Source organism: Oncorhynchus nerka, linkage group LG28 (genome assembly GCF_034236695.1).
Source record: "Oncorhynchus nerka isolate Pitt River linkage group LG28, Oner_Uvic_2.0, whole genome shotgun sequence".
NCBI classification, from domain to species: Eukaryota; Metazoa; Chordata; class Actinopteri; order Salmoniformes; family Salmonidae; genus Oncorhynchus; species Oncorhynchus nerka.
In genome coordinates this window covers 16,705,571-16,725,761 of record NC_088423.1, presented here as the reverse complement: position 1 = coordinate 16,725,761, position 20,191 = coordinate 16,705,571, and the positions used below count along the sequence as shown (strand labels likewise).

At 42.8% G+C, this 20,191-nt stretch overlaps 2 protein-coding genes across 4 annotated transcripts in view; one reads left to right on the top strand and one right to left on the bottom strand.

Annotated features, from left to right (window-relative positions):
* Positions 1 to 20,191, bottom strand: part of macrod2 (mono-ADP ribosylhydrolase 2) — a 1,232,546-nt gene that overhangs the window by 1,000,145 nt on the left and 212,210 nt on the right. The window lies entirely within an intron of this gene.
* Positions 3,027 to 19,965, top strand: flrt3 (fibronectin leucine rich transmembrane 3). Of its 3 annotated transcripts, none has more exons than XM_029640035.2 (3): positions 3,027 to 3,368; positions 14,061 to 14,220; positions 16,442 to 19,965. In XM_029640035.2, exon 3 carries the CDS (start codon positions 16,498 to 16,500, stop codon positions 18,463 to 18,465), a length of 1,968 nt encoding a protein of 655 aa, XP_029495895.1. In that variant the 5' UTR covers positions 3,027 to 3,368; positions 14,061 to 14,220; positions 16,442 to 16,497; the 3' UTR covers positions 18,466 to 19,965. The 3 variants fall into 3 exon arrangements, with proteins under 3 accessions (XP_029495895.1, XP_029495894.1, XP_029495896.1); XM_029640034.2 differs by having other exon boundaries at positions 14,061 to 14,975; XM_029640036.2 differs by lacking the exon at positions 14,061 to 14,220.

The following is a 20,191-nucleotide window of genomic DNA, read 5'->3' as shown; positions in this document are numbered from 1 at the left end:
GTACTCCAGCACTTTGGATTTAAAAGTATACAATGAATATGAGGTTAAAGTGCAGACTGTGTCACGACTCCTACCGAAGGTGGCTCCCCTTCCTGTTTGGGTGGCGCTTGGCGGTCATTGTCACCGGCCTACTAGCTGCCACTGATCCCTTTTCCCCTTTCTGTTTATTGGTTTCACCTGTTTTGTGTGTAGGCTGATTAGTCGGGCTATGTTAGCCAGTAGACCCTCCTGCTCTTTGTGCGGGATTGTTTTGTGTTGCTACTGTGCACGTTCGATGTTGACGTGTTTCATTTGTGGGTTTTTCTCCGGACTGTTTGAGTCCCAGTGGTTTGTTGCGCCCTGTGTTTCGTGGGGTGGCTTATGTTCGCCATGTGTGCAATTAAAAGCACTACCCTGAACTCTCTGCTTCCTGCGCCTGACTTTGCACCCACTACGCCCAGAGCGTTACAGACTGGCAGATGTCATTTGAGCGTATTGTCATCCATATCGGGGGAACCATTTAGAAATGACAGCACTTTTTGTACATAGTCCCCCCCATTTCAGGGCACCAAATGTATTGGAACAAATTCACTCATATGTGTTAAAGTGGTCAAAAGTTTAGTATATTACGAGCATGAAAAGGCTTCATCAAGCTTGTGAATTTACAAACTTGTTGGATGCATTTCCAGTTTGTTTTGGTTGTTTAGGATTATTTTGTGCCAAATAGAATTGAATGGTAAATAATGCATTGGGTCATTTTGAAGTCACTTTTATTGTAAATAAGAAAATAATATGTTTCTAAACACTTCTACATTAATGTGGATGCTACCATGATTACGAATAATCCTGAATTAACCGTGAATAATAATGAGTGAGAAAGTAACAGATGCACAAATATCATACCCCCAAGGCATGCTTACCTTTTTTAAAGAAATTAGCAAACATTTCTAAAACACTGTTTTTGCTTTAACATTATGGGTTATTTATTATGTGTAGATTGATGAAGAAAAAACACAATTGAATCAATTTTAGAATAAGGCTGTAAAGTAACAAAATGTTGAAAAGGTCAAGGGGTCTGAATACTTTATGAAGTACATGGTACATGGTCCTGGATCCTCTCTTCGGGAGAACACACACACACAAACAGGGCCTGGGTCAACCCTGCAGCAGAACCTCTACTAACAGGCTGACTCACTGCTGCTGTGTGGTACCAGAGTCCACACCCTCAGTTTGAATTCATTAAGACATGAAACACAACTCGAAACAGAGTGGAAGCAGAACAGACAAACTCACAGAGTCTCAGGTGTGTGTGGCAGAGGCACAAAACACAGTGTGCTAAATATATGCATCAAATGAGCACAGACACACACACACACACACACACACACACACACACACACACACACACACACCTTTCATCTACACGTGCAGCTTTCACACAACACTTGTTTGACTGAAACACACACTCTTTCCAGTTTTTGCCCATTGCTTTATTACTTTGTACTGATACACACCACATAAAAAACATACACTACCGTTGAAAAGTTTGGGGTGTAGACATTGTTAATGTTGTAAATGACTATTGTAGCTGGAAACGGGTGATTTTTTAACTGGAATATCTACAGTACATAGGCGTACAGAGGCCCATTATCAGCAACCGTCATTCCTGTGTTCCAATGGCATGTTGTGTTAGCTAATCCAAGTTTATCATTTTAAAAGGCTAATGGATCATTAGAAAACCCTTTTGCAATTATGTTAGTGCAGCTGAGAACTGTTGTGCTGATTTAAAGAAGCAATAAAACTGGCCTTCTTTAGACTAGTTGAGTATCTGGAGCATCAGCATTTGTGTGTTCGATTACAGGCTCAAAATGGCCAGAAACAAAGCACTTCCTTCTGAAACTCGTCAGTCTATTCTTGTTCTCAGAAATAAAGGATATTCCACGTGAGAAATTGCCAAGAAACTGAAGATCTGGTACAACGCTGTGTACGACTTCATTCACAGAACAGCGCAAACTGGCTCTAACCAGAATAGAAAGAGGAGTGGGAGGCCATGGTGAACAATTGAGCAAGAGGACAAGTACATTACAGTGTCTAGTTTGAGAAACAGACGTCTCACAAGTCCTCAACTGGCAGCTTCATTAAATAGTACCAGCAAAACACCAGTCTCAATGTCAACAGGGAAGAGGCAAAGAAAAAGCCATATTTCAGACTGGCCAATAAAAAGAAAATATTAAGATGGGCAAAGGAGCACAGACACTGGATAGAGGAACTCTGCCTAGAAGGCCAGCACCCGGAGTCGCCTCTTCACTGTTGACGTTGAGACTGGTGTTTTACGGATACTATTTAGCTAACACAACGTGCCATTGGAACACAGGAGTGATGGTTGCTGATAATGGGCCTCTGTACTCCATAAAAAAATATCCTGTTTCCAGCTACAATAAAAAAATGTTATTTTCTTTCTTAAACAAGGACATTTCTAAGTGACCCCAAACGTTTCAACGGTAGTGTATGTATCCCATATTTTACAGTGATAAGAATCTTCTCCTTCTCTCTCTCCCTCTTTCAATTTCAATTCAATTTCAATTTAAGGGGCTTTATTGGCATGGGAAACATATGTTTGCATTGCCAAAGCAAGTGAAATAGATTATAAACAAAAGTGAAACATACGGTACAACCCACATTTCCCTGACACACTCCCATCCCCTCCCTCCCTCTGCCAGGGCAATGCGCGTACTCTCGTTTCCTCTCCTTTCAGAGCAGCATCATCTTCTCACTGCTGTTTACCGCTACACACACACTTCGCATACGATAGGCTCAGAACGTCCAATCCCTTTCTTCTACTCCCCCTAGCGGCTTTACATAACACTGCGCCCTCAACCACTGAGAAAGAGAGAGACAGAGAGAGAGAGAGAGACACAGAGAGAGAGAGAGAGAGAGAGAGAGGGGGGGGGGGGGGGGCTTGGAGAGGACCGAGCAAGCTAGGGAGAGCGAGCGAGGCCCCTCCCCCAGATGACATCTATCTATCTAGCTCTATTGAAGCGCTAGAGGCTGATGTAAGTTCACACTTGTAGTGCGCTCTGCCCAAGCGATCTGTCCTGCCATTCCTGGGCTCTTTACCACAGCCAGCGGACTGGAGTGTGTATGTGGTGTGTATGTGAGGACCAATAAACACACACCAGACCGGTACTGCTGCTACAGCTTCAGACAGACTACAGAACTGATACCAGAGCTATACTGTAGCATTCGGTTGGTGTTCAAGACTGGGCTTTTTGGATCTGAAGATATTCTCTATCCTCCCTGTTTTGAATTGGAATATATTCGATTTTACAGACTGCTTTTCTAGGGAGGATATTTATTTGTTTTTTTTAACTTCTTGGTTCATTCAGGAGGTAAGTGTCTTAAATGTTGTGCTGGAGTTCTATTGCATTTCTCTTTTCCTGTATCCCCCTTTTTCTAAAGAAGGAAATAAAAAAGTGAGAAGATTTGAATAAATCTATTTCTGGTTATTTCAAATGAGGACAGATGCATACATGTTCCATCATAAATAATTCTGCCGCTGTGGGTTTATGCCTTGTCACTAGGCTATCGGTTTTCTTTCATAATCAAATGTATTTAAAAAAAATCTCTTTTTGAGTATGATGGTGAGCGATTAAGAGGGCATTTTACACCAAATAACAGAACAAATGTATGCATGTGGTTGTTTAGCCTATTATTCAACCACACAGCTCACAACATCAAAACCAAGCTCGTTCTGGAGAGTTTATCATTAAGCAGAATATAGAGCACTAAATTAAACTAAAACACATAGATTATTCCTTAATATTCCTAATTTTCTAGTCACTTTCCAACACACCAGGCTCCTTTGCTATACGTGTGTCTCTTGCCAAATGCATATTTTCTCTGATAGGGTAGACGATACGTTCCGAGAGAAACCAGCAGCTCGCAGCTCAATTTTACCTCTGGCGGCAATGCAGCCTTTCCTCGGTGTCTGTCTGTCCCTCTCTCCGCATTGCAAGTAGCTCTACCAACCACGAAGACGGAGTACCGCAATGACGCTCCGCTAGCTCGTTCATACGGCCGGCTGACTAGACTGATCCAGATAAATAAGTCTTTATCCAAACCTCCTCAACTCCTCCGCGGAAGGAAGCAACAGGAACCGCGGAGTTATCTTTCTATCCCGTATTCACTACGATATCTTTCAGATTACAAATGGATAGCCTACTGAGGGATTCTGAAGGTGCATATATAATGGAATGAATCGTGGAGATATAACTGCATAAAAGACAAACACTACACTGTAAACTTTTACAGTGGTATATCTGGGAAGAATGAGCGGTCGAAGCATCTGGCACTCTTAGAGAAAAAGGCTTCCAAACGGGTTCTTCGGCTGCCCGCATAGGATAACCCTTTTTGGTTCCAGATACAACTCTTTTTGGTTCCAGGTAGAACCCTCTGTGGAAAGGATTCTACAGGGAAGTCAATATGGTTCTACCTAGAACCAAAATGGTTATTCAAAGGGTTCCACTATGGGGACAGCCGAAGAACCCCTTTGGGTTCTAGATAACACCTTTTTTTCTAAGAGTGTAGCCTAGCAAGCTTCGGAGGAGCTGGAAGACACCCCAGTGAGTGTATTAAATTACGATGCTGATCTGGTAGAGAAGGAGAGCGGAGGTTTGTCACCGAGGGCAGCTTAAGACGATGGGAAAACTCCGCTAAATGCAGCTCTCGCAGACGGTGGGAGTTTGTCTCGCTCTTCTCTCCTCTCCCACCGCCACAAAAAGCTCAGCGACATGGAACAACTCGACTTTTGGGAGGGAATTTTCCATGTGCATCATGTGCGTTATCACCACAAATGGTGTTAGGGGTAGCCAAGCTGCATTTCAATGTGTGGTGTGTTATTTCTGTGTGCGCAAAAAACACACAAGCTCCTCTCCCTCTCCGCATGCCATAGCCACATACCCGGAGCGTGCTCACATTTCGGTGCGTTGTTTTTCACGCCAACCCTATGCAGTTGAGTCAGTTATGTTCGTATAATACGCCATAAAATAGATGGTGATAAGCTAGAGACAACATCATAGCTCGTTTATGTCCCAATCACATATTTCTTAAGATAATAACCTATAGTCTCTATCCATAAGAGTAGAGCAGAAAAAATGAAGCGCGGTTTGGTTAGATGATAACACCAGCATTATCTGATTGAGCCGGTTATATAATCGGTTTAATAGGTCTCCATCAAACAGATTCCCACACTAATGTTAAGCCTATGATCAACATACTGTATGTAGCTTGCCTATTAGACGATGCGTAGTCAGTGTGAATGAAAGTCCAGTCTTAATTGGCATTATCTAGTTTATCCTACGGATTATCAAAATAATGATATTGACTATTTATCTAATAATATCAAATATGCCTATCTAATATTACCACAAGGTTACTGAACTGCGCATTAGGCCTACTAAATAATCAGGTGTTCTTACTTCTGTTATAACTGCATTGTTGGTTAAGGGCTTGTAAGTATGCATTTCACGGTAAGGTCTACTCTATTCAGCGCATGTGACGAATACGATTTGATTTTGTATTGGCTATTTATCTATGATTTTTTTTAAACGAACATTCTTAGAAAAAAAGGTGCTATCTAGAATCTAAAGGGGTTCTTCGGCTGTCCCCATTGGTTAACCCTTTTTGGTTCCAGGTAGAACCCTTTTGGTTCCAGTTAGAACTTTAGATGGAATCCAAAAGGGTTCTACCTGGAACCAAAAAGGGTTCTTCTATGGGGACAACTGAAGAACCCTTTTGGAACCCTTTTTTCTAAGAGTGTAGCAAGAACACTGCTACTGGAAATGGTGTTTTGTTTCCTCTCCTGTGATCAAAAGTGTTGTTATAGGGACATAGCCTATGTGTGTATTGAGGACTTGGTTATTTGCTAACATCTAAGGCAGCAAGCCAGGTGACATGTAGTTGGGCAATAGGCCTATCGGGTGAAGAAATTAACTCAGCCATTGATCTAGGTGAAATGGTGTTTAAGTCCCAATCCACTATTCAGGACACAATTCACATTAGAAACAACTGGACATCAAAACCACATGTCTAGGCCTGTAGTTTCAATATACAAACTGATTACACATTTAAAAGGAATTCCTTGAAAGGTAACTTTGCTGTAATACCCGACAGAGTGAAACAAAATGTTAGCTATTGGCAGATAGCTGAAACAAAACAGGTCAAAACAAGAGCATGTCTGATTCCAGTAGCCTATACCAGATCATTCTATTTAGCAATACACTGCTCCAGGCTACACTAATGAAAGCAAGTCTTAATCACTGATTAAAAAAAACAAAATGGCTACTAGCTATTGACAAGTAGCCTGGTCTGTTTACATCAGTCTGTCAGTCAGGCAGGGTAGGGAGACAGAGCTAGCCTATTGTTCTACTGTGTGGACTGCCCCAGGGCAAAGTCACTGGTCAATTGGTTTTCACAGGGAAGAATCTCCTTAACTGGATTAGATCAGTCTAGTTGGCTAACCAGGTCACTACAGACATGTGTTTATCTAGACAAAGGACTGAGAATAACTTGGACATTTTGACTAAACGGAGGAAGTAATGATTAGAAATAGATAGTCCCTTTACATCACGTTCAACCATACATGCACGTGTCATCTACTAGACATATATTAGATAGAGATATTCTAAATTTTCTGCTTTAACTTTTTATTTTGACTAAACTGAGGCGGTCATTTTTAGAATTAGATAGGCCCTTTACAATACTTCTAAATCCAATCAATTATTCCCTACATTTGTAATCGTATTCTCAACATTTAGGCCTAATTCAATTCCATCCATCATTAATGAAACAATAAGGCTATTTTTAATCACCAATTCCAATCCCACCAGAATGAAATCACTAATTATACTGAGAGATAAAGAGAATAAAGAAGAGAAATGTAAAAGGCAAGAAGGAAAATGAGCTTTTCTCACAAAGCACCCCAATTCCTTTCATTTGCTTGAGTCAAATATGTGAGCGTTAACATGGAATGAAGGCTAAAGGGCCTACAGTATAATAAGCTAAGGCCCTGACTGTCCATGGCCATGCCTGCTGTCCTTTAGAACAGTAGGAGGCCCCATTCCTTGACAGTGGTTCTGTTAGCCGATTACAACCTACACAGCCAAGCACCAGAAGTGCAACAGTCCACACACACACACACGGCTGGTTCCTCCATCTTGCAGTGCCTACCACCCCCATGTGGTAAAAAGCATGCAGCTGCTGCAGCAACAGACTGATCTGGCTTTCCTTTTAGAGTGTTACAATGGAGAGACACCCGTCTACCACAGACCTCACTCTCGCTCTCTCTCTCTATCTCACTCTCTCTTCTATAGACCCCCCCGTCATCCCCAGACCCCTTTCCTCCTCTATCCCCTCTCTCTCTGCTCTATAGCCCCAAATGGTCTGGTAACAGTGTTGTTGTTCATCCCATCTAACCGATAACAACAGAAGGGAGGTTACGCACCAAACCTAAATCCCTGAAACTAAACTATGATAGATTATCTTTCTGAAACACGGCCTGCCTGTCTGTCTCCCTCACTGTGAATTCAGATGCATTCATGAATGTTCTTTTGTGTCTGTGCACCCCAGTAGGCCTGGGTAAGACCCAGTGGGCCCCAGTAGCTCCACAGTAGGCCCTATGCGGCCCTCCTTGCTCAAACTTTCTCTTTTTCTAACAATGACTTAGAATAGTGACAAATGGAGACAGCTGACGAAGGTGCCTGGGGGTACAGTAAAATAATCTATTATTTATCCTAAAGAATAAAAAATCTGTTCCTCTAAAATCAAAGCCAGAAGCAGAAAGGAAACAAAATAAATAAACTGACAGTAAGGGTAAACATCAATAAAAGGTATAACCTACAGTCTACCTTCTAAAACACATGAAAATGGGAATTCAAAATTCTATGGTTGTTGTTTTTCCTTTTGCCTAAAATATATATTTATCTTCCAAGATGTTAAATGCAAGACTCAGCCTCATTTCTAAGCTTCTGACCAACCAACAGTATTTCCATAGCATGCTATGTGTATAGCTGCAATCTATCTATAACTATGTTGTGATCTAAATAAATAACCTACAACACGTACAAATACATCATTGATTTCCCAATGGAGAACTATACAGTGATTTAAATTCATTCTATAACTCTTGAATATTTAACCACAGAAACTTTGGTAATTTTAACTGTTTCCTCTAATAATTCAGTCCATGTAATTTTATCACTTACTTTGTAAAGAAACTTAAAAAAGACATTTTTAATCTAAAATACTTCTTGACAGCCATGAAATTGTTTCCAAATTGCTTCAGTTTTCACAGATCTCTTTGTTTCTCTCTGGGATCTGTGTCCAGAGAGCATATGTCTTAGGGCCTTGGCTGCGTCACAAATGGAACTACAGATGTAGGATCTTCATTTGAGCCAGTTTGCTACAGCATAAAAATAATCCTGCAGCAACAGGACATGTGATTTATTATGTGGATTATAATTAACGGACATTTTTGTAAGGGTTGATACATTATTCGTAAGGGAAAATTACATCTGAAATTTCAAAGTGGAAATGACAAACTTCCAAATCCCTTTTAAACCTAAAATACACTACGAATTTAACATTTCCCCTGCACCAGAGCGATCAAATTAAGATCCTACATCTGTACATTCCCAATATAGTGCACTAATTCTGACCAGGGCTCATAGGGCTCTAGTGTATATAGGGAATGGGTTACCATTTTGGATGCAAGACTTGTTATTCTAGACTTAAATCTCTCTAGCTGTGGCTATAATCTATCACGTCCTGTGGTTTTGTGTCAGTCTCTGACAATATCTTTCCCTCCGCTAGCTGAAAGTGTGTGTGTCTGTGTGTGTGTGTGTCAACACACAATCATACAAATTTTGCTAGTCCACATTCAGTGGAGCGGAAGCCGGTTATGGCGGTTTACAAAAATCTCCTGCCGTCTATAGGAGGAGCTTATTAGGATGATAGGGAGAGACATCCATCACCCAAAAAACCTTGCACCCTTTTCCACCTCACTGTGTTGGGGAAGAAGTGGATGTGTGTGTGTGTGTGTGTGTGTGTGTGTGTGTGTGTGTGTGTGTGTGTGTGTGTGTGTGTGTGTGTGTATGTGTGTGTGTGTGTGTTGGGGAAGAAGTGGATGTGTGTGTGTGTGTTGGGGAAGAAGTGGATGTGTGTGTGTGTGTTGGGGAAGAAGTGGATGTGTGTGTGTGTGTGTGTTTGTGTCGATAGATCAAAACAAACTATACAGTATAAAAACAAAGCTGTACAAAATTAATGAATTCAAATATGAGAACGCTATTAAAACGATTGACCAAAACCCTTGAACATCTAATCCAAATCCCCTCAGTGGACATCTCCCAGAGCAGAGGGCCCTCCTGCTTGTCTTGTAATGAACAATAGAATGAAGCCACCCCGGTGAGAAACCCGATAAGCGTGGAAAAAGGCAGCCAAGAAGCCAACCAGCCAACCAGGCCAGGGACTCAAGCTGTCTGCACTAACCGTGAAGGATAGCCCCTACTTGGTTCAGAGAGGAACACTACCCGGTAGCACACCACAAAAAAAGTCTCAGGACCCTCCCTGCTACAATACTATTAAACAGACCACACCACCTAAACAAACACCACCTCAGCCAGAACTCTAACCTATTCCCAGAACTCTAACCTATTCCCAGAACTCTAACCTATTCCCAGAACTCTAACCTATTCCCAGAACTCTAACCTATTCCCAGAACTCTAACCTATTCCCAGAACTCTAACCTATTCCCAGAACTCTAACCTATTCCCAGAACTCTAACCTATTCCCAGAACTCTCCCAATAATAGCAACTCTTTTTAAAAAGGGACTCTTAGGTTCAGTGCATCATGCAAAATAAATGTTGGGTCTTTCCCCAGCCTTGTGCACATGGACTAGCGTCAGTCTTACATTAGTAACAAGTCACCTGTTCCTTTCACTGTAGGCTGGACACTGAGTCAGGGGCAGTCATCATGTCAGGGTGAGACTGGGTGACAAGCCAGGAAGACTACTCCATCATATTAATCAGTATATGTATAAAGAAAGTCAAATCCTTTGTCTTTGTCTCTCTCTATGAGAGCAACACATCGTTACAACACATAATATGACATTTGAAATGTCTTTATTCTTTTGGAACTTCTGTGAGTGTAATGTTTACTGTTCATTTTTTAAATTGTTTATTTAACTTCTGTTTATTTTCTATTTCACTTGCTTTGGCAATGTAAACATATGTTTCTCATGCCAATAAAGCCCCTTAAATTGAATTGAAATTGAATTAAGAGAGAGAGAGAGATAGAGAGAGTGGTGTGTCAGTGTGGACCAGAAGTCCTTACAAGAATAGTAAACAAACAAAAATGTGACCAGCTGGGGACATTTTGTTGGTCCCCACAAGGTCAAATTCTATTTCTAGGTGGTCTAGGGTTAAGATTAGAACTAGTGTTAGGGTGAGAATTAGAATAAGGTTTGGGGTTAGGAGCTTGAGTTAGGTTTAGGGTTTGGAGCTTGAGTTAGGTTTAGGGTTAGGAGCTTGAGTTAGGTTTAGGGTGAGAATTAGAATTAGGTTTAGGGTTAGGAGCTTGAGTTAGGTTTAGGGTGAGAATTAGAATTAGGTTTAGGGTTAGGAGCTTGAGTTAGGTTTAGGGTTCGGAGCTTGAGTTAGGTTTAGGGTGAGAATTAGAATTAGGTTTAGGGTTAGGAGCTTGAGTTAGGTTTAGGGTTCGGAGCTTGAGTTAGGTTTAGGGTGAGAATTAGAATTAGGGTTAGGAGCTTGAGTTAGGTTTAGGGTTCGGAGCTTGAGTTAGGTTTAGGGTTCGGAGCTTGGGTTAGTTTTAGGGTTCGGAGCTTGAGTTAGGTTTAGGGTTCGGAGCTTGAGATAGGTTTAGGGTTCGAAGCTTGGGTTAGTTTTAGGGTTCGGAGCTTGAGTTAGGTTTAGGGTTCGGAGCTTGAGTTAGGTTTAGGGTTCGGAGCTTGGGTTAGTTTTAGGGTTCGGAGCTTGAGTTAGGTTTAGGGTTAGGGTTAAGGTTAGGTTTTTGGGTTAAGGTTCAGGTAAGAGTACTCATAAGTTTAGGGTTATGGGAAAATAGGATTTTTAATGGGACTGAATTGTGTCCCCCCACAAGTTCAGCTGTACAAGACTGTGTGTGTGTGTGTGTGCGGTCATCAGGCAGCAGCATCTCAGGACTGGAGCTGTAATCGGGTTACAAGCCTCTCATTACCATAATCTTCTCCATAGGCTACAGGTGTTAAATTGCCCACTCTCGTCCATGTTCTACAGGAGCACACTTAAATGGCAGCTAATGGAACACACACACACACACACACACACACACACACACACACACACACACACACACACACACACACACACACACACACACACACACACACACACACACACACTCTTTAGCAGAGATTAGAGCGAGGTACATGTAAGGACGTAATGCCATTGTGTTGTCAGTGGAAACATAACATTAACTTGGCAGAGTAAGTTCTATTTTTAACACCAGCGGGCCAGGTTTAATATAAGGTGCATTCATAGTAGTAGGTTGTTAAAAGAGAGGGTGTGTGTGTGTGTGTCTGTATGGGTTGGTTCTTCTATCTATCCTTGTGGGGACCTAAAATCCCCCAACGTCCCCACAAGGATAATAAAACAAGGAAAATTCTCCCTCGTGGGGACATTTCCCACATCCCCATGAGAACAAAGGCTATTTGAAGCTTAGGAGTTAGGTTTAGGGTTACAATTAGGGTTAGGGCTAAGATTAGGGTTAGGCGTTAGTGGTTAGTGGTTAGGAGTTACGTTTTGGGTTAGGGTTATGGGTTAAGTTTAGGGTTGAGGCTAGGGTAAGGGTTAGGTTTAGCTTTAGGGAAAATAGGAAATTGAATGGAAATACATTTTAGGTCCCCACGAGGATAGAAGTACAACACGCGTGTGTGAGAGAGAGAGTGTGTGTGTGTGAGGGAGGGCTTGAGTGAGGGATTGAGGGAGGGTGGGGTGAAAGTAAGGGCGAAAGGTGATGCTGGAACACGGGTAGGGTGGCTGGCCCAGTTGTATTCATGAGCCTTTCAAATGAGCTTTATCTCACATGTACATTTCTGAGCAGTGTGAACAGAGGAGGGAGTTTCATTTCACTCAGGAGCAAGAGAGGCCGCCTTAGGGGGCCTTGCTCAGGGGCGTGTTGCCCTGGTCATAGCTTCTGTCTAGAAGCGACCCCTTTTCTTTTCTGAGAACAGAGCAGATTGCATTCTTTAATCTTAGTCAGAAACTCAGAGGCCAAGTCTTCGTCCCAAATGGCACCCTATTCCCTACATAGTGAACTACTTTTGAAAAAGTACTGCACTATATAGGGAATAGGGTGCCATTTAGGACACAGCCCAGAATGAAGCATCAGCTCCGGTTGAAAAACGAAGCAGTGTCAGCTGAGGCAGTGAACTGAGCAAGACAGGAGGGAACAAGAGGGAAACAGGGGTCTAGATCACTGACGCTTTTCATATGGAAAGACATTCTTTTCTACCATCACCACAGAAAAGATGGGGGGTGCTGGGGGGGAGGGGCTGATATTAGGGGTGGGGGGTGGAAAGGGCAATGCACACAATCACGGTTGAGCAAGCTGCTAGGGGGGAGAAAAACGTTTTATCTTTTATAAATAAAAATCCACAGTGAACACAGCGGTTAATCTGGGTCTCACCAACTATGTCCACTATCAAAGAGAAGCAGCACAGGCTTTTCTCCCAGGCTAATTCAGGCAAAGCTAAATAAATCCCCCTGATCTACAGATACATTTAATAAGCTTTAGGGGCTCTGACTCAGTCTCAACTCCCATAGGCAAACCCATCTCATCCCGGCTAGTGTTCATACCATGTGTACTGTTGTTAGATGTTGTATTCCTCACGATTTAGCCTATACAGAGATTTAGCCTACATAGAGATTTAGCCTATACAGAGATTTAGCCTACACATAGATTTAGCCTATACAGAGATTTAGCCTACACAGAGATTTAGCCTATACAGAGAGTTAACCTACACAGAGATTTAGCCTACACAGAGATTTAACATATACAGAGATTTAGCCTACACAGAGATTTAGCCTATACAGAGATTTAGCCTACATAGAGATTTAGCCTATACAGAGATTTAGTCTACACAGAGATTTAGCCTATACAGAGATTTAGCCTACACAGAGATTTAGCCTACACAGAGATTTAGCCTACACAGAGATTTAGCCTATACAGAGATTTAACCTATACAGAGATTTAGCCTATACAGAGATTTCACATAGAATAAATAGGATCTTCACAACCTCTTCTCTGTTAGAGATTTCTGAATCCACCTTTCATTAAATCTGAATTTCCCTAAAGCATTGTCCTCTATAATTAAAAAAGACATGCATTGTTTGATGAGAGTGAAGGAAGGAGTTCCACAGACAGAGGTAGACGTAATGGCACCATGCTGTGTGTTTCTTTGCATTTAGGCCAGGCAGCAAGCCATATGACATCCATTAACCTTGAAATCTGGGTCTCAAATGGAACCCTATTCCCTATAAAGTGCATTACTTTTAACCAGGGACGTTTCCCAATGATTTCCCTTCACTCCTCATACTTACAGACACTGTCTGTCTGACAGATGTTACATTGATTTCCCTTCACTCCTCATACTTACAGACACTGTCTGTCTGACAGATGTTACATTGATTTCCCTTCACTCCTCATACTTACAGACACTGTCTGTCTGACAGATGTTACATTGATTTCCCTTCACTCCTCATACTTACAGACACTGTCTGTCTGACAGATGTTACATTGATTTCCCTTCACTCCTCATACTTACAGACACTGTCTGTCTGACAGATGTTACATTGATTTCCCTTCACTCCTCATACTTACAGACACTGTCTGTCTGACAGATGTTACATTGATTTCCCTTCACTCCTCATACTTACAGACACTGTCTGTCTGACAGATGTTACATTGATTGCTAATAGCCTATGGATGTTAAATAACGTTGATCTTTGTCTCTTTGGCTGTTTTTCAGAGAACCAACCAATGCAGAATAGTGTGGGTACAGGAATAGAAGCAGGACACAGCATGGTCCAGAGAGCAGGTGTGTGACCATAAGGGAACAAGCTACTACGAGGCTGGGCCTGGGAGAAGCGATCCGACCATTGTCCTGCCGTCCACAGGTCTCCTGAGGAGTACGTACCACTCTGTTACTGGAGTATGTAGAACTTCCCTAGCCCTGGATTCATGGAAAACGCCATTCTGGGTTTCCTGCAAGGCTGGAGTACATAAGTGATACAGCCCTGGAGTGAGTCTTAGGAAGCAGGGTTGGTATTGGCATGGCTCAGTCTAGCTTTGGGTATTCTTTTCTTTTCTGTGGAGAGCCTGCTGGAGTTACCCTCCCCTTTCCTGAGAGGACCTAACCTCAGCTTCAAATCTCTACCCTAAGAGGAGGGGGCCTCTATGTAACACAAAGAAATCTAATTTGGGGTTATTGGAGTTGCTGAGTTGGACGATACAAGGGCTCTACTACTACTACTACTACTACTACCATTGGGACGTTCCTTTTTAATATTACCCCCCACCCCCCGAATTCTTGTGCTTTTGAGAGGAGGAAGACTGCAGCTTTGTCTTTCAGTCTGAGTGGAGATGCTTTTTCTACTGGCTTATCTTCCATGGCAAAACCTTTGATGGCCTGAGAGGCCTGAGCAGGGCTGACAACACAAGAGGAGGGTCAGCGAACAAACACGGATCAGTTTAGTTCAAACACACTGACCCGGGTCACAATATAACCAAGGGTATAAGCAAAGACCTTCTCTCTCTTACTACGCTAATAAACATTTCCTTTCTGAAAAGGATTAATAGAAAAGATTTCAACATACATCTCCATCTGCTGGATGGGGAAAGGATTCTTGTGTGGCTGCAGAAGGATTATTTACGGATCCTTCAGGTATGACAGCTATGATTGGATGTTGGCTGTGGCTTCTTTACGCCTCACTGACCAAACCAAGGTTTCTAATAATGGTGTGTGTGTGTGTGTGTGTGTGTGTGTGTATGTGTGTGTGTGTGTGTGTGTGTGTGTATGTGTGTGTGTGTGTGTGTATGTGTGTGTGTGTGTGTGGGGGGGGGGGGTTTCTAATGAGACGTGGTGGAAGGAGAGGTCAGTACATGAATGCTTAATTAAAGTAATAAATCAGTACTTGTCTAATTAAAAGGGAAACCACACTTCACTGGTCACAGTATAAACTAAAGGAGAAAGACAGACAAGCAGTTTGCACCTACTGTTTTGCCATATTAATTTGAGGTCATGACCTCTTGTTGTTGCAGTGCTAGTTAAGAAATAGTTTGTTGTTTCCTTGGTGTTTGTGGCTGTATATAGAGAAACAGCACATGACAACTTCTACTTACAAATATACTGCTGTGCTAAAAGGTAACTTAAATGTGATTATTCATGCAATATTAACTGCTCTAAATCAGTTATTGCTACCAGTCACAGCCAAGCACTGAACAGTTCAGCCATGTAGTTAGTGAATGGATGACTGATGAGTGCAGTTTGGTTTACATCGTTCCACATTTGGTATTGAGTCTGCAAAGCACTGCCACTGCTACCTAGGAATCTGACCAGCAATGTAAAGAATCTCCCTCAGAAGACGTGTTCTACTGACACGGTTATTTCTTGAGGAATGTTTTCTGTTTTCCTCCTTTAGCTACTGTAAATAGAAATGTTTCTAGCACCTTGTGAGCTCTAGGCCAGATTCATGTAAGAATGTAAGACAGAGAGCAAGAGAGACGTTTCCACAACAGATCATTTACAAGGCCTGACTTTGTTCATGCCCCCCCCCCCCCCCACCCCACACACACACACACACACACACACACACACACACACACACACACACACACACACTAGCAGCAATGAAAGGCAGCCTTGAGAAAGATACAGAAACGTGTAAAACAACCAAGGCCAAGCTATTACATTTTACAAGCTAAAGCCCAAGCACAGGGATTGAATTCAGAAGAGAGGCCAGATGTTAAAGGATTTTCTTATCTACAAACAAGAAATGAGGAAAAGGGAAAAACATTGTACACTTGTGAAGTTTCTAGAGTCTAATGAGAATGTATGTACTAACGTTATGTGTGTTCCTTGAAAACATCACTTTTGCACTCAAACTAGTTTTAGCCTCGCTAGTTGCTTTCATTCATTTTCTGTGTTTGGTAAATCGTAATAGTAACAATTTATATAAATTTAATAGTCTGCATAGGGCCTACAAACAATATAATATATTGCAGAACGTTTATTGCGGAAAGAGCTTGAGGCAACACAATTCAAGCAAACAGCAATTACTAGAAACAAGAATGTTGGCTTCCTTTTAAAGGCCTTGTGCATTAACTTTACCCTTCTGTCTCCTCCCTAAGGGTTCCTGAGTGATCACACTGCCAGACTACACCAGACGCCACAACCTCCAAACAAGATGACCGCCCAATGCAAGAACTTCCTCCTCTTCCTGACCAGAGTAGGACTACTCTTGGGTCTGGCTAACCCTCTGGTGACCTCAGCCTCCTGCCCATCGGCCTGCCGGTGTGATGGGACCTTCATCTACTGTAATGATCGAGGCCTCACCTCTATTCCTACCGGCATTCCACTGGATGCTACTGTACTCTTCCTCCAAAACAACAGGATCAAGAGTGCTGGTATCCCCACCGATCTGAAGAGGCTAAGCAATGTTGAGAAGATCTATCTGTACTGTAATAATCTGGACGAGTTCCCCCAAAACCTGCCAATAGGAGTCAAAGAGCTGCATCTACAGGAGAATAATATTCGGATGATTACGCATGCGTCCCTGGGTCAGATCCCGCTGATCGAGGAGCTGCACCTGGATGATAACTCTGTCTCGGCGGTTAGCATCGAGGAGGGAGCGTTCAGGGACAGCAACCACCTGAGACTACTTTTTCTGTCCAGGAACCACCTGAGCACCATCCCGTCCGGCCTTCCGCAGACCATCGAGGAGCTGCGCTTCGACGACAACCGGATCTCGTCGATATCGGAGGCGTCCCTCCAGGACCTGATCAACCTAAAGAGACTCGTCCTGGACGGGAACCTACTCAACAACCGTGGCATCGGCGAGATGGCCTTCATCAACCTGATTAATCTCACCGAGCTGTCCCTGGTGAGAAACACATTGACGTCTCCGCCGGCTAACTTACCGGGAACCAGTCTTGAAAAATTGCAGCTACAAGACAACCACATCAACCGGGTACCGGCCGGGGCTTTCGCTTTCCTCAGGCAGCTGTATCGGCTGGATCTATCGGGCAACAACCTGAGCAGTCTGCCTCAAGGAGTGTTTGAAGACCTGGATAACCTCACGCAGCTCCTGCTCCGTAACAACCCGTGGCAGTGTACTTGCCGGATGAAGTGGGTGAGAGACTGGTTAAGGTCGCTGCCGACAAAAGTCAACGTTCGAGGGTTTATGTGCCAGGGGCCGGACAAGGTGAAGGGCATGGCTATAAAGGATCTGTCTACTGACTTGTTTGACTGTGGAGGCTCTGACTTGGGCGGGAGCCAGGGGGCCCCTACCTTCGAGACCAGCACCGTCTCTAACACCTTACCCCCCTCACATCCACAATGGCCCTCCTTTGTCACTAAAAGACCAGTGGTGAAAATGCCTGAACTGAGTAAGAACCACCGCAGTACTACGACACCATCAGGTAGAAAGATCATCAGGATCAGCGTGAAGTCGAGCAGTGCAGAGACAGTGCACATCTCCTGGAGGGTTTCTGTACCCATGACTGCCCTAAGGCTCAGCTGGTTAAAACTGGGCCACAACCCTTCGTTCGGTTCCATCACGGAGACCATCGTACAGGGGGAGAAGACGGAGTACCTCCTAACAGCTTTAGAACCGGAATCCTCATACAGGATATGCATGGTTCCCATGGAGACCAGCAACATTTACCTGTCGGACGAGACGCCGGTTTGCATCGAGACAGAGACCAGTTCTCTGAAGGCCTACAACCCCACCACCACTCTGAACCGCGAACAGGAAAAGGAGCCTTACAACAATTCCAGTCTGCCTTTAGCCGCGATCATCGGAGGGGCTGTGGCTCTGTTGGCAATGATAATGCTGGCACTTGTGTGCTGGTACGTGCACAGGAAGGGTTCGCTGTTTTCCAGGAATTGCACCTACAACAAGGGCCGACGGAGGAAGGACGATTACGCAGAGGCGGGGACGAAGAAGGATACCTCGATCTTGGAGATACGAGAGGCCTCTTTTCAGATGATCCCCATACACCCCGTGCCCGTGTCCAAAGAGGAGTTTGTGATACATACGATTTTCCCTCCGAATGGATTGAGTCTGTACAAAAGCCCACACAGCGAGACCAGTATTAGCAACAGGAGCTACAGAGACAGTGGAATACCTGATTCAGACCACTCCCATTCATGATATTGATAACGCAGGACATTTTATTATAAATGAGTGCGTTCGGTGATGACTTGAAACTAAGTGGCTATAAGATATTGTTATAAAACACTGGATCTATAAGACTGATTGGGAAAGCAATGTTCTTCTGTACATTTGCCCATATAATTTATATTTAAGGACATTTTATGACGAAGAGGAGAACAAACATGGTTCACATTGCAGACAGTAGGCCCATCACTGAGCCGCAGGTCAGTGTATGTTGTAATTAAAACTGCAATTCTATATTTTAGGGGTTTTTAGTCATTTGTACTGTATTTCCTTTGGCTTAAGGTTACCTAACAACCAAGTATAAAAACAAACTCTGTTCTACTGAGATATGATGACTTGTCAACTGTGAAAGTGGGTTTTCATTGCTGTGTTGAACAATCAGACTTGAAGAATAAAGCACAGGTCCTTTGACACTATATTTGTGGCTGTTCGATAACAACAAAAAGGCAAAAGAAATGACATGATGATCAAAACTAGGGCACAGCTGATTAACTAAGAAGAACCAGGGCGAAGCAGCGAGACAGCAGGCGTGTTGCCTTCTTCCTCTGAGGAGAGACAAGCAGAGAGCAGTCGCCTACATGTACCTAGCCAGAGAGACCCAGAGGGGTGTATCTCTTGAAACATGGACTAGATATGGAGGTGTCGTGCTTTACATCTATGCTTTGTTCAGTGTGTGGATTCATTTAGTTTTTCTGTTTGGAAAAAACAGAAACAGAGACAGCACAGGTAGACCACGTGTGTGTGTGTGTGTGTGTGTGTGTGTGTGTGTGTGTGTGTGTGTGTGTGTGTGTGTGTGTGTATGTGTCTGCACGTGTTCTTGTGATTGTGCTTGCGAGCATGAGTGAGTGCCTGTGTGTATGTGTGTCAAGCAGTCCTGTAGAACACAGCACAGGGCATATGAAGCACACAGACCTTTAGGAGAGGAGAGGAGACCCTCTCCTAACATATTAACCCATGTAGGGTGGCCAGGCTGACAACACCCCTATATCTCTATCTGGCTAAACTACAATGGATGCCATTCTCCAGTACCTTGTACCATAAGTCATCCAAACGTGGCCCTCAAACATAGCCTAGATATAAACAGGGCAAGAAAAATGGACATAGAGAAAAAAATGGCTTTCTTTTGAATACAAACGTCACCGATTTCCTTGTTTATGATTATGATTTTGTATTTTGTATTTTTTTCCAGATTGAAGACACTACTACTTCTATGTTACCACAATTTCAAAGTTAATTGTTCTTTACAAAGTTGCTCAGGGATTCTTGAAAGTCGGGACAATTGTCCCATCTTTCAAGAATTCCTGAACTGAAAACCAAAGTGCATTGAATGCTCTTTGGCCCAGTCTTGTATGTGCCTTGATCTAATGCTTATTGTATTTAGCTTTTTAAGAAATCAGTGACTTTTTTTCATACACACTTGAATATGAGAAAATATTGGTCATATTGCAGAATAAAAGTGGATAAAAATAACAAGACTTGTCTTTCTTACCTGAAACACTAAAAATACATTTCAAAATCACAATTTGGACCCCATTCTCAGTCTGCATAAGAAAAACATTGCAATGCACTCATGTGCTTGATACTTTTGCAAATATGAAACAGCATTGTCTATAAGCACAAGCAAAGTATACACTCAAACAGAATACATTCTGGTCAATAATGACCACACTGTCTCTCCTGGTTAACTAATAGTGAAACA

Excerpts from the sequence above, each read along its gene's own strand:
- flrt3 (XM_029640036.2), top strand. The coding sequence starts at position 16,498 with ATGACCGCCCAATGCAAGAACTTCCTCCTCTTCCTGACCAGAGTAGGA.